Source organism: Schistocerca nitens, chromosome 2 (assembly GCF_023898315.1).
Source record: "Schistocerca nitens isolate TAMUIC-IGC-003100 chromosome 2, iqSchNite1.1, whole genome shotgun sequence".
NCBI lineage: Eukaryota > Metazoa > Arthropoda > Insecta > Orthoptera > Acrididae > Schistocerca > Schistocerca nitens.
The window spans coordinates 1,035,487,505-1,035,502,376 of record NC_064615.1 but is presented as its reverse complement, the minus strand read 5'-3'; the positions used below and the strand labels follow the sequence as shown (position 1 = coordinate 1,035,502,376).

The 14,872-nt window shown below is 44.9% G+C and overlaps 1 protein-coding gene across 1 annotated transcript in view; it reads right to left on the bottom strand.

Moving 5' to 3' along the window:
* The window catches only part of LOC126237381 (cuticle protein 79-like), a 62,758-nt gene extending 49,838 nt beyond the window's left edge, over nucleotides 1–12,920 (bottom strand). The window contains exons 1-2 of the mRNA XM_049947464.1: nucleotides 12,908–12,920; nucleotides 7,797–7,850 (exon numbers count right to left, since the gene is read on the bottom strand). Coding sequence (XP_049803421.1) covers nucleotides 7,797–7,850; nucleotides 12,908–12,919 — 66 coding nt within the window. The 5' untranslated portion in view covers nucleotide 12,920. The remainder of the gene's footprint in view (nucleotides 1–7,796; nucleotides 7,851–12,907) is intronic.
* Nucleotides 12,921–14,872: the final 1,952 nt, after the last annotated feature.

Sequence of the window (14,872 nt, the reverse complement as noted above, 5' to 3'; positions counted from 1 at the left end):
TTCTTTTAAAAATTTTCAAGGCGGATGTGCAACAATAGCTGGTCAGCAAACATGGAAGTTTCATAGAATTTTTAAAGAATTTTATTTGAAAATTATAACTTTGTTCATATACAACTTGTCATTTCCCATATTTACATTGATTAGCACAGATACCGGGTTCCCGGGTTCGATTCCCGGCGGGGTCAGGGATTTTCTCTGCCTCGTGATGACTGGGTGTTGTGTGACGTCCTTAGGTTAGTTAGGTTTAAGTATATGTATGTTCTAGGGGACTGATGACCGTAGATGTTAAGTCCCATAGTGCTCAGAGCCATTTGAACCATTTAGCACAGATATTTGTAGAAGCAGGAAAAATATGAGCACTGCCTGCAGGGAGACTACATACCGCCTGACAGCGGTGCGGCTACGAGATCTGGTAAGGAATATAAGCGGAGCTGTGACGAGTGGGGAATTTTTTTACAACTGATATGCGACGCAAATGGGGAAAGCCGGTGATACGAGTATCAGCGTCTTTCCAAATGGCAGATTGTTGAGGCCCGCCTGTTAGCGGGTCACCTGTTAGCGTGTTTGGCCGGCCACTGTGGCCGAGCGGTTCTAGGCGATCCGGTCCGGAACCGCGCGACCGCTACGGTCGCAGGTTCGAATCCTGCCTCGGGCATGGATGTGTGTGATGTCCTTAGGTCAGTTAGGTTTAAGTAGTTCTAAGTCCTAGGGGACTGATGACCTCAGATGTTAAGTCCAATAGTGCTCAGAGCCATTTGAACCATTTGTTAGCGTGTTTGCTGAGTTGAGGATCTGCGGAAAATGATTGGAGGAAGGTGAAATCACGAGTAGACGACAAGGTGTTATATGCCCGCGCCTCGTCTCAAAACATGGAAGTCGGACGCTTGGCCACTCTGTGAAGCATAACAGCGGGAACTCTGTGTCAGATCCGACGACAAAGTACTGTGATGGTGCAACCAAAAGTGTTACATTGCGTACTGTTTAGCCCACCGCTCATTGTTGAACAACTCCGCAGCAGTCGACCGCTACGTTCTCCCATGTTGACTCAACGACTTCGTAAATTAAAACTGTAGGGAGCACGGGATCATCGAGATCGGACTGTGGATCAATGTAAACATGCCAACTGGTTAGCTGAGTCTCCTCTTCCCATACCACGTCGATGATCGTGTCCAGATTCAGCGTTATTCAGGCAAACAGCTGTCATCGTAGATGGCCATTAGGGGCAATTTTACGCTGCGGGGAACATTCGCTTCGGCTTCTACATGACTTGTAATAATCGAAGGCACCATGACTGCTATGAATTACGTAAAAATTGTTGTGGACCACCTGGATCGCTTCATGCTTTACGTCTTCCCCGATGGCGATGGAGTCTTCCAGCATGGTAACTGTCCGAATCACAACGTCCAAATAGTGCTACTGTGTTTAGCGGAGCATGATGGTGAACAGACTTTGCTGTCTTTACACCGGGATTTGAACACAATGCTCCATATCTGGTACGCTATCAGGCACCAGATCCACGCCTAGAAACAACCGGCCTGTAATTTACAGGAGTCACATGACCTGTGCGAGGACGTATGGCATCAAATAACTTGGACACCTATCAAGAATGTGTCGAATGGATGCCATGCAGAATAGTTGCTGTGTTGTCTTCCAAAATGGGACAAGACTCTGCTGAGCAAGTGATCATAATGTTTTGTCTCGTAAGGGAGTATGGCAGCCATTTTGTTGTGATAAAGCTTTGCTCTCGCCAGCAGTTTAGATCGGCGTGATATGTCGCTGTTATATAGCGAGACGATGTAATGATCATACGAATCAGTAGCGCACAAGATAGCTAGAATAAGGTCTTAGCGTTACCTAAAATACACTCCTGGAAATGGAAAAAAGAACACATTGACACCGGTGTGTCAGACCCACCATACTTGCTCCGGACACTGCGAGAGGGCTGTACAAGCAATGATCACACGCACGGCACAGCGGACACACCAGGAACCGCGGTGTTAGCCGTCGAATGGCGCTAGCTGCGCAGCATTTGTGCACCGCCGCCATCAGTGTCAGCCAGTGTGCCGTGGCATACGGAGCTCCATCGCAGTCTTTAACACTGGTAGCATGCCGCGACAGCGTGGACGTGAACCGTATGTGCAGTTGACGGACTTTGAGCGAGGGCGTATAGTGGGCATGCGGGAGGCCGGGTGGACGTACCGCCGAATTGCTCAACACGTGGGGCGTGAGGTCTCCACAGTACATCGATGTTGTCGCCAGTGGTCGGCGGAAGGTGCACGTGCCCGTCGACCTGGGACCGGACCGCAGCGACGCACGGATGCACGCCAAGACCGTAGGATCCTACGCAGTGCCGTAGGGGACCGCACCGCCACTTCCCAGCAAATTAGGGACACTGTTTCTCCTGGGGTATCGGCGAGGACCATTCGCAACCGTCTCCATGAAGCCGGGCTACGGTCCCGCACACCGTTAGGCCGTCTTCCGCTCACGCTCCAACATCGTGCAGCCCGCCTCCAGTGGTGTCGCGACAGGCGTGAATGGAGGGACGAATGGAGACGTGTCGTCTTCAGCGATGAGAGTCGCTTCTGCCTTGGTGCCAATGATGGTCGTATGCGTGTTTGGCGCCGTGCAGGTGAGCGCCACAATCAGGACTGCATACGACCGAGGCACACAGGGCCAACACCCGGCATCATGGTGTGGGGAGCGATCTCCTACACTGTCCGTACACCACTGGTGATCGTCGAGGGGACACTGAATAGTGCACGGTACATCCAAACCGTCATCGAACCCATCGTTCTACCATTCCTAGACCGGCAAGGGAACTTGCTGTTCCAACAGGACAATGCACGTCCGCATGTATCCCGTGCCACCCAACGTGCTCTAGAAGGTGTAAGTCAACTACCCTGGCCAGCAAGATCTCCGGATCTGTCCCCCATTGAGCATGTTTGGGACTGGATGAAGCGTTGTCTCACGCGGTCTGCACGTCCAGCACGAACGCTGGTCCAACTGAGGCGCCAGGTGGAAATGGCATGGCAAGCCGTTCCACAGGACTACATCCAGCATCTCTACGAACGTCTCCATGGGAGAATAGCAGCCTGCATTGCTGCGAAAGGTGGATATACAGTGTACTAGTGCCGACATTGTGCATGCTCTGTTGCCTGTGTCTATGTGCCTGTGTTCTGTCAGTGTGATCATGTGATGTATCTGACCCCAGGAATGTGTCAATAAAGTTTCCCCTTCCTGGGACAATGAATTCACGGTGTTCTTATTTCAATTTCCAGGAGTGTTTCTTCGCACCAGAAAAAAATTAAGGCAGAGTAATGAAATTTCGGGAATACATTTGTCTTGGTAACAAACTTAAGTATTTAACATTGCAAGATTAATGTAAGCGCGACATAAGCTATTGCTATTGAGAAATGCTGGTACGCTGGCCCGCTATGGCCGAGCGGTTCTAGGCGCTTCAGTCCGGAACCGCGCTGCTGCTACGGTCGCAGGTTCGAATCCTGCCTAGGGCGTGGATGTGTGTGATGTCCTTAGGTTAGTTAGGTTTAAGTAGTGCTAATTCTAGGGGACCGATGACCTCAGATGTTAAGTCCCACAGTGCTTAGAGCCAAATGCTGGTACATTAATAACTGGTGTAACTGCCAGAATGTTGAATACAAGCACGCATCGTGTTGTGTAGGTGCCGGATATCAGTTTGTGGGATGGAGTTCCATGCCTGTAGCACTTGACCGATACAGGGATGATTAATGCTGTTTGCGGATGACGCTGGAATTATCGTCCGATGATGTCCTATACATGCTCGTTTGGGGACAGATCTGGTGTTCGAGAAGGCCAAGGCAACAAGACGGCACTCTGTAGAGAATGCTGGGTTACTATAGTGGTATGTGGGCGAACGTTATCCTGTTGGAAAAAGCAGCACAGCTGGTCGAATCACCAGACTGACGTACAAATTTGCATTCAGGGTGTGTGGGATAACCACGAGAGAGCTCCTGCTGTCATATGAAATCGCACCCTACATCATAGCTCCAGGTGTAGGTCCAGTGTGTCTAGCAAGCAGACAGGTTGGTTGCAGGTTCTCAGCTGCCATCCTCCTAATCAAAACACGTACATCACTGGGACCAAGGCATAAACAGCTTTCTAGAAAGAAAACCGTCTCGGTTGCGAAATTATTTACTGTCAATGACACGTTTCACCCTTTTGGGGCATCATCAGACTGTCTACAAAAAGAGGAAATGGAAGAAAAGTTTATTCATTCAAAATGCATACGCTGTGAATGTACTCCAAAATTCAGCTGTCTTACTCCCTTGCAATAACATATTTTGATTAGTTTTTCGTGTAATAATTTTACCTATTCTTTATATGGGGGTACTTTTATTTTATTCTTGGGTTTTATCTTTCTGCACTGATTTCCTTATACACATTTTAATTTACTGGTTTACGCACGTATATTTTTCGAAAATCTGCCTTAATCCGGCCTTGCGCTCCACCTGTGTACTTCTTTCTGCACTGTACGCGCCACCTGTATGTCGACTTGCATACTAATGTTTGTGTGCGCGACAATACAGACATTGTGCCATGTGTGGCTTCCACCGCGGTTTTGTAAGCGTCGCCCTATCTTATACTACCACTGCGGGGCCAGCTGGTGTGCTCAAGGTAATATGCCACAAACGTGGTAAATTTTTCCGTTACATCTTTCTACGTCCTCGGTATTATTCTGGCTGTTTCTCTCTTTTCACTAGGTCCACTACATGGTTTAGATGTTTCATGACGGATGGGTTATGTATCCGCTTACCTTGGTGTTTATCTCACATTATGTGTGGTTTTATGACTGATGGGTCACGTATCCATCTAATTTTAGGTAAGTTTTTATTACTTTTAGTTCATGTTGTCTACGTAACCGTGCAAGATAGCGCCATCCCACTTTTCTCCAATTGTATCTAATTTATTGGTTTCTTCTTTTTGTAAACAATCTGATGATGCCCCAAAAGGGGGAAAGCCATCACTGACATTAAATAAATTCGCAACCGAGACCATTTTTGTTCTGAAACACTTCTAAACCGGTTGCTGTAACGGTCTGGTACAATTTTCGCAGAACCAGCTTTCACCAGAAAACGAAACAGACTTCCACTCTGCCCTTCAGTGAGCTCTGGTTCGACAACAGTGAAGTCGCAATTGGAGGTGGTTTGCGGTCAGCGGAATCCACGCTACAAGGCGTCTGGTTCGGAGCTATTCTTGAAGTAACCGATTTTGTAACAGTCCGTGGTTTCATTGTGGTGCCAAATGGTGCTCAAATCGCTGTTAAGATTCGCCAGAACCATACGCTGAAGACGAACACGATGGACTTGCCCCGCGGTAATGCCGCGTGGCCGTCCGGAGTCTACTTGCTATCGTAAATTCTCATGACCACCGTTGCTAGCAGTCATGTACAGTGGCTACATTCCTACCAAGTTTTTCTGCAAGATCGCAGAAGGAACATTCAACTACTCGTAGCCTTATTACACGACCTCTTTAAAACTCAGTGAGGTGCTGACAATGGCGTCTTTGTCTCCTTAGGCATTCTTAACTAACATCAACTCAGCATGTCCAGTCTCGAAGTAACTAACGCTCTCGACCTTTACATCACGTATTTAAAGTAAACCTGATTTGCATCCTCATAGCGGCGCTACTAGCGCCATTCTTATGCCACAGGAGCGAAAGCTGAATACACATCATCTTTCTGATGTAGAAAAATTCCTACAAACTTTCCTTTATGGGGCACAGCTCCTTCTTGGTGTTACGATTTTTTTCCGTCAGTGTATGTTTCCGAGCTCCTCATCCAGGCCTTGAAGGCCCAACCTATGTCGTCCGGCTGCCGTCTGACGCTCTGCCTTCAGGTGTCATGCGGATGTGGTATGGAGGATCATGTGGTCAGCACGCAGCTTTCCCGGCCGCTCTACAGATTTTCCAGACTGTAGATCCGCTACTACTGGGCCAAGTAGCTCCTAAATTGGCATCACGAGGCTGAGTGTACCCCATACAAGTCTCCCTATGCAGGGAAGATCTTTGACGGTACCAGAAATCCAACTCAAGTCCTCCGCATGGATGACATCTACGCTGAACACTCTGCTATGGAGGCGGACACCGATGTACGTACATGACTCAAAACGAGTTTTGGGCTATTTTGTAACAACACATTTGGCAGCGAAGAGAGCAAAAACCTATAACCCAAATGTGTAAACTATCTGTACATGCCACAGATCCAAATGTTGTTCTTATGTAACTTAGTTTGTGTTGAATCTATAAGCTAAGTGTACGATGTACAGAGTATGTCAAATGTTGTATTAGTTGTAGACAGTCTATTGGCTACAAAACTGTACACACTCGTTTAACCCTAATATTCCTTCCTTTGAAAAACACGTGTGTTACTGCTTGTTTTTATCAACAAGACAGTCACAGTTTCACTCCTATGTCATGGCAAAGTTCGTCTAACCCATACTTGTATCTCAGAAACAGGCTCCAGCTTTCAAAATTATGAAGAATTTGCAAAAAGTCTAGCTGTATTTGCTATACCACGTCCATTTTCCTACATCAGTTAAGGAAGTCAGTCTTGTGTTATTGAGATAAGAAAATGAAGTGGTAAAACGAATGATTTAAACTATATTTATGAGGAGTTCGAACCATTGTTATATCATATGACATAAAATATTCTTGATATGCTACATGTGCACTTACTCACTTGTGGTTCTTCTGAGAGATTTGTCGTCTGTTTCATTCATTAATCATCTGTGTATCAGTGGCTCAGGTGGTTAAGTGTCAAGTCGATCCTTGGATGGCTTGGAATTTGAGTTACAGTGTTTTCCATGTCATTCTGCGCAACTTCGACTCTTAATATTTCCTGTATGCGTATGTAGCAAATTATGCTTCAGACACTACATTTAACTTTTTAGACCCTCAAAAACTGGCGAGATGAGTAACTTACTAGATCTAAGGAAACAAGGACATGGATCATAGATGGTGCTGCACTGTTATTTATAATCTTTCGTCCTGCAATTGATTTACTTGTTACATGCTTTGTTAGGTATTTTCATATCATATTCACTCATTTTTAAAGTTGGAAAGAAAAAAAGCGATATTTATACAAATCAGTTTATTTCTGTTTTACATTCCATGTATGCAGGACAACCCCTGGTAGCGTGTACAGGTCAAGGTGTTGGGCTCAGCCATAGGTTTTAATGGCCATATTTTCCGTAGCCTCCGAGTCCTCCAAAGCCTCCACTGAAACCGCCGCCGTAGCCTCCGCCGAATTTGCCTCCGAGGCCTCCTCCGAGACCACCACCGAGGCCTCCTCCAAGACCACCGCCGAGACCTCCTCCGAGACCGCCGTGGCCGGCGCTGACGACGTAGGGCACTGGACGCTTAACGACGTAGGGCTGAGGAACTGGGACGGACACTGGGGTGGGGACCTTGACGGGGACGGGCACAGGGTTGTCTACAGGGACAGGGTACGGCTGCGGTACGTGGACGGGAACAGGCCGGTCCACGGGGACTGTGACTGGGACCCTCACTGGAACTGGGATGGTATTCTCCACAGGCACTGGGACAGGAACGGGGACTCTGTTGACAGTCACCTGCGGGGCTCCACCACCGATGCCAGCTCCAATGCCGCCTCCAAGTCCGCCCTCGAGTCCACCAGCATAGCCTCCATAGCCACCTCCGTAGCCGCCTCCAAAGCCACCACCGTAGCCGCCTCCGTATCCGCCACCGAAGCCACCTCCGTAGCCTCCCAGGGAGCCGGTGAGACCGCGCTTCTCCTTCACCTGTTGCTCCTCAGCCAGGACTGACAGGGCCAGACCGCACAGGTACACGCACACCTGTTGAGAAAAACACCACGTTCCGTACAACAGTGTGTTTTGGCTGTGCAAGAGTGTTGCGTTAATTCTGAAACATCGCGAGATATCATTACAAATCAAATAATGGCTATTTTGAAAAACAATAGGAACAGCACCTTCTTCAAACAGTAATATTTTGCGCTGCAATAAAACAGCGGATTTGAAGGTTACTGACAATCAGATTATGCATGGTCGAAAGATGTGTGCTACACAGGAAAGAAATAATTACTAATTTCTTTGTATTACTGCTTTTTGGATGTTTGAACTCCACTGCGTAATTTCCTTGTGATATGGAAATGAAATGTAGTTGATACGTATAACAAGTAAACCTCATTGTGAGTAGACAATTGTACAATGGAAAAAGATTTAAAAAAGGGAATTATAATTAGAAAGTTTCTCAGCTCTAAACAAAAAGTTAACTAACTCACTATGAATAGTGAAAACTATAGCCTTGTTATAGGGCTACACTAATATAAATCAACTGGTGGCAAAGGAAGTCACATACAGGAAGATAATGCAACATAAACGAGGGGCGTTCAGAAAGTAAGCTCCGATCGGTCGCGAAATGGAAACGACTATGAAAATCCGATAAAGCTTTGCACAGATGTGTTGGGCAGTGTCTCTAGTATAACCCCAGTTAGCATCACGTCGCTCTTCTCATTTCTGAGCTCGCAGTGAGTGCGTAAAGATGTCTAGAAAATAGTGTCTGCCGCCAAGTACGAGGGCCTGGTGAGAAATTTCGCCTGAAGCTATGCAGCTAACATTACATAACTGTCGTGCTGTTTCTTCTTCAAGACAATTCTCAGCCGCATTCTGCAGGGGCAATGAAGATGCTCCTGCATCGTTTTCAAATGGAAATGTGAGATTACCCACAATACAGTCCGCAATTGTCTCCCCCTTAGTTTCATCTCTGGTCACATGAACCGCTGTCTTTGAAGACAACATATTGACACAGACAACGAGGTGTAGGCCAGCGTGGAGAATTGGCGGAAAGCACTGGCGGCTACCTTCTATGATGAGGCTATTGAAAAGTTGGTACAACGCTATGACAAAAGTCTAAGTCAGAACGGCGACTATGTAGAGAAGTAGCTGAAAGGTGTAGCTAATTGTTACAAGTAAAACATTTCTGATGTTCACTGTGGTTTCAATTTGGCAATCAATCGGAGCTTACTTTCTGAACAGGCCTCGTATATACATGTGGCTAGCGACGTCACTTCTATGTCGTCAAACAAGCAATACGTCAGGATTACGGCGTGTTTTATGAATCAAATTATTTTTCATATAGTTTTATGTTATGCCAGAAACTAACCTTCCATATGACTTATTAAATCAATATGGTATCCAGAGATGCTCACAGACAGCCGGTTCTGTTTGCAAGCAAAACATGTTTAGAAGATGTTGATTGAACCTTACTGAAAGGGGTTGGAAAAGCTAAGAACATACAGAAAGAAGAATCACAAGGAAAATACCAACTTAAAAATGAAACAGAACGTTATTGTAATGTGTACCAAACATTTTGTTTTATCAGATGATTTATGAAACTACTTTCTTCTTGGCAAAAAATTACGAGGGTTAGCGGAGTATCTTCGACAATGTAATTAATCACGGGAGAATTGAAAAGGAAAATGTGTATCTGTTAGATGACGGTTAGGTAAAGGTTGGGTAAAGGTTGCAAAGAAGCACTTTTGACGTTGAGCTTGATAATGGAAGCAAGACTGAAGAAAAATCAAGGCACGCTCATAGGATCTGCGACGCACAAAAAGAATGTAAAATAGTACAAACTGCTTGGAATTCTGAGGGAAAATATAAGTAAATATAGTGGAAGTCAGTAGTACAAATTCCAAGAGAGAACAGTAAGACTGGAAGACCAAGAGACGAGAACCAAGTGCCCGGATTAAATAGGGTGTAAGGCAGGGATGTAGTCTTCCGCCCCTACCGTTAAATCAAGCAAGAAGCAACGACGGAAATAAAAGGAAGATACAAGAGTAGAATTGAAATTCAGTATGAATTGTCAAAGAGGGCGGAGGAGCGGATAGAGGCTCAGGGCACTCTCTTGTCCTAGGGGTGGGAAATTGCCCCTAAAGGCGGAAGAATCAGCAATGATCAACGACATGAGGATGCAGAATGCAGTGGAAACCACTGCATTAAAGACACGTAACGTGTATCCACAGGACATGTGGCCTGTATTTGAAGAAGTGTCATGATGATTTCTCCATTGGCAAAAGATTCCGGATCTCCGGGAGGGGACTGCCAAGGGGGAGGTCACCATGAGAAAAAGATTGAATAATCAACGAAAGGATAACGTTCTACGAGTCGGGGCGTGGAATGTCAGAAGCTTGAACATGGTAGGGAAACTAGAAAATCTGAAAAGGGAAATGCAAAGGTTCAATCTAGATATAGTAGGGGTTAGTGAAGTGAAGTGAAAGGAAGACAAGGATTTCTGGTCAGATGAGTATCGGGTAATATCAACAGCAGCAGAAAATGGTATAACAGGTGTAGGATTCGTTATGAATAGGACGGTAGGGCAGAGGGTGTGTTACTGTGAACAGTTCAGTGACCGGGTTGTTCTAATCAGAATCGACAGCAGACCAACACCGACAACGATAGTTCAGGTATACATGCCGACGTCGTAAGCTGAAGATGAACAGATAGAGAAAGTGTATGAGGATATAGAATGGGTAATGCAGTATGTAAAGGGGGACGAACATCTAATGGTCATGGGCGACTGGAATGCAGTTGTAGGGGAAGGAGTAGAAGAAAAGGTTACAGGAGAATATGGGCTTGGGACAAGGAATGAAAGAGGTGAAAGACTAATTGAGTTCTGTAACAAGTTTCAGCTAGTAATAGCGAATACCCTGTTCAAGAATCACAAGAGGAGGAGGTATACTTGGAAAAGGCCGGGAGATACGGGAAGATTTCAATTAGATTACATCACGGTCAGACAGAGATTGCGAAATCAGATACTGGATTGTAAGGCGTACCCAGGAGCAGATATAGACTCAGATCACAATATAGTAGTGATGAAGAGTAGGCTGAAGTTCAAGACATTAGTCAGGAAGAATCAATACGCAAAGAAGTGGGATACGGAAGTACTAAGGAATGACGAGATACGTTTGAAGTTCTCTAACGCTATAGATACAGCAATAAGGAATAGCGCAGTAGGCAGTACAGTTGAAGAGGAATGGACATCTCTAAAAAGGGCCATCACAGAAGTTGGGAAGGAAAACATAGGTACAAAGAAGGTAGCTGCGAAGAAACCATGGGTAACAGAAGAAATACTTCAGTTGATTGATGGAAGGAGGAAGTACAAACATGTTCCAGCAAAATCAGGAATACAGAAACACAAGTCGCTGAGGAATGAAATAAATAGGAAGTGCAGGGAAGCTAAGACGAAATGGCTGCAGGAAAAATTTGAAGACATCGAAAAAGATATGATTGTCGGAAGGACAGACTCAGCATACAGGAAAGTCAAAACAACCTTTGGTGACATTAAAAGCAACGGTGGTAACATTAAGAGTGCAACGGGAATTCCACTGTTAAATGCGGAGGAGAGAGCAGATAGGTGGAAAGAATACATTGAAAGCCTCTATGAGGGTGAAGATTTGTCTGATGTGATAGAAGAAGAAACAGGAGTCGATTTAGATGAGATAGGGGATCCAGTATTAGAATCGGAATTTAAAAGAGCTTTGGAGGACTTACGGTCAAATAAGGCAGAAGGGATAGATAACATTCCATCAGAATTTCTAAAATCATTGGGGGAAGTGGCAACAACACGACTATTCACGTTGGTGTGTAGAATATATGAGTCTGGCGATATAGCATCTGACTTTCGGAAAATGATTTAAACTATATTTATGATCATCCACACAATTCCGAAGACGGCGAGAGCTGACAAGTGCGAGAATTATCGCACAATCAGCTTAACAGCTCATGCACCGAAGCTGCTAACAAGAATAATATACAGAAGAATGGAAAAGAAAATTGAGAATGCGCTAGGTGACGATCATTTCGGCTTTAGGAATAAATTTTATTATGTGGAATTTTATTTCATAGTTTCGAATGGAGTCTGAAATAAACTGAGTTGTCGCACTCGATCTCTGATTTAAGAAAATAATGCAGAGTTCGATAGAATCACAGTATTTTAGAACAATGTCCGTGAACGGTTCCAGGAATGTGTGGTTGCCACAACAGCCCCAGCCAGAAACGCGGGAGGTTAAGCAACTGAGATAAAGTAAATGCAAATAAATATTGTATCAGACGCAAGAAGAAAGACTGTCACCTCTGAAATGAGTATCCATTTACTCTGGAGTGTAATACAATTGGATAGAAATCCTACTAAATATACAGTCTGTGACTGAAATACGCATCAGCGCTATATAGCACCTGGTCGGCGGGCACGATAATGTTTTGAATGTCAAATCAAACACCTTTCAGCCGTCTAAATTTCCAAATTTTTATTTTATTGGGCTACCAATTTCAGCGATATATTACACCATTTTCAGGTCGCCTGACCGATGTGCATAAAGATTCCAATCCAGTTCCGGTCAAAATAGGGGCCAGCATTTAAAGGCTGGTGTCTGGAGATTTCTGAGACAGCAATCACTTAAAACATCACCTACCGACTGTTCAGTGTTGTGTTCAGTGTTCTAACAGTCGGCAGGTGACGTCTGAAGTGATCACTGTGTCAAAATTCTACAGGCACCAGTCTTTGAATGCTGGTCCCTATTTTGAGCGGAACCGAGGTTGGAGGGGGCCTGAAGATGGTGCACAATATCGCTGAAACTGGTAGCCCAATAAAATAACAATTTGGAAATTTAGACTGCTGAAAGGTGTTTGATTTGACTTTCTGTACTCAACAGCCGAAGTCCCGAACCATCTCTGAATTGATGGGCATGCAGAGTAAAAATGCCCTGTCGGGCAAGTGTGATACCCACTACTGTGTCTACTTTGGGGAACTGATGAGTAATCTGTTTCTTTCCGTCCCGATAATTTTATAGTGTGTTCAGAACTGTGATTACTAAGTTACTCAATGTACTCACCAGGATCCTCATTGCTGCTTGTGTGTCCTGCTGGGAGCGAGCAATGACTGATGCTGCTGCCAGCCGCTGGTGAGCTCTTTATACAGGGCTCTCCCACCTTCACTCTGCGCAATTACCATCTCCTGTCTCGTTGGAACTCCAGCGCAGCGCAACCGTTTCGCTACGCGAGTAAGCTGTACCGGCTTAATGGGACACCGAAAGTATTTCTGAGAAAGACGAGTGGAATAACTGGTGTGTTGTAAATCCCGTGGTTGCTGAGTCATCTGTTGCACCACGTATGTCGAAGAAACCCTCTCATGTTGATCCCCTTTCTCCTTTGTCAAAATCTGAGTTACATCATTCGTAGAAAATTATCACCTGATAGGGATAGTTCCCACTCTACAATCTATTGCTTTAGTTTGTGAAAAAACGACGTTCTGTCAACGGAAAGGAGGGACTGACGAATTATACACGTCTTTTCATTTTAGACACAATCGTATTTGTAATATGAAAACAATTATTACTGGCGGTTTTTATTACGAAAAAATAGATTTTTCTCGTCCTGTTGTAGGAACTGATGCCGAATGCCGGATAATGTATGACAGGAACTTGTAATACTTGTTTTCGTATCATAATTACGATTGTGTCTAAAATAAACAGTTGTGTATGGGGTAATTTGTTTTTAACACTTTGATTATAAAGGACATTGATAATGTCAGTTAATGTAAACGAACAACCACTTGGGTGTTAAGATATTCAGAGATTTTGTTCAAATCGCATAGGGAATTCAGACGCTCTGTGTACTCAAGTCATCCGTAAGTATCTTGCAAACTGCGGTGCAACGTTACCAATGTGCTGACGGTCTGTTGTAATGAAGTATGTTGTACTGTAAATATTAAGTAAATCTTTGTACTGAAATGAGACACGAGTAGTAGACGCATATTCCTTCTCGTAAAACAACAGAATTGATAATTGTTCTTATTAAGGGCAAAACAAAAAAATTGTGACACTCTGTTAGTACCATTTTGTTTCGTCGTAGAGCGTCAATAACTATGAAAGGCGCAAAAAAGTAACTGACAGTTTAGTATGGACCATTATTTTAACAAATTACTGTGCTGGGGTCGTTCCGAAAGTAATGCTTCATGTTTTTATTCATGGAAATTACAGGAGATACAGAAATGACAACAGAGTAGTTAAATAGAGCAATATTTCAGTTACAGACTGTCATTTTTCCACTTAGTCACCACCATTCGTTATGCGCTTTTGCCAACAATGAACCAGAGCCTGCATGTAGCGCATGTAAAAATCGGAACCAGCTGAGGTTCACCACTTCCTTGCAATTTGATAACAGCATACGAGTGTTGAAGATGTTCGCCACGTAGTCCATCTGTCAGAGGCCCAAAGAGATGGAAGTCTGAAGGCGCTAAATAGGGACTGTATGGTGGACTTCGTAAGACAGCCCAGCCGAATTTTAAAATGAGTCGTGTGATGGCAAAACTGGTGTGGGGCCTGACGTTATCATGTTGCAGGTGATAGTTGGTCTTCCTGGAAATTCGGGCTTTCAGCTTAGTCAGTGGCGTCTTGTAGCGTGCTGAACTGACAGCTTCTCCAGCTTCCAGGACACGCAAAAGAACCGTACCCTGGAAATCCCAGAAGACTGTGCACATCACTTTGCCTGCAGACGGCTGTGTCTTGAATTTATTCTTTGACGGAGAATTCACATGTCGCCATCCGATGGACTGTGTTTCGGATTCCGGTTCGTAGTGTGACACAGCGTCTCATCTCCGGTGATGGTGCTACTCAGAAAATTGTCACCGACAGCTTCATATTGGTCCAGTAGGTCCCGACAAATTTCCATACGGTGAGTTTTTTGTTCTTCTGTAAGCATGCGTGGGACCCACCTCGCACCGATTTTACGATAACCGAAATGATTCAACATTGTTTTGAAGGCGTTAGAGCTGACATTCAGCTTTGCACACAATTCTC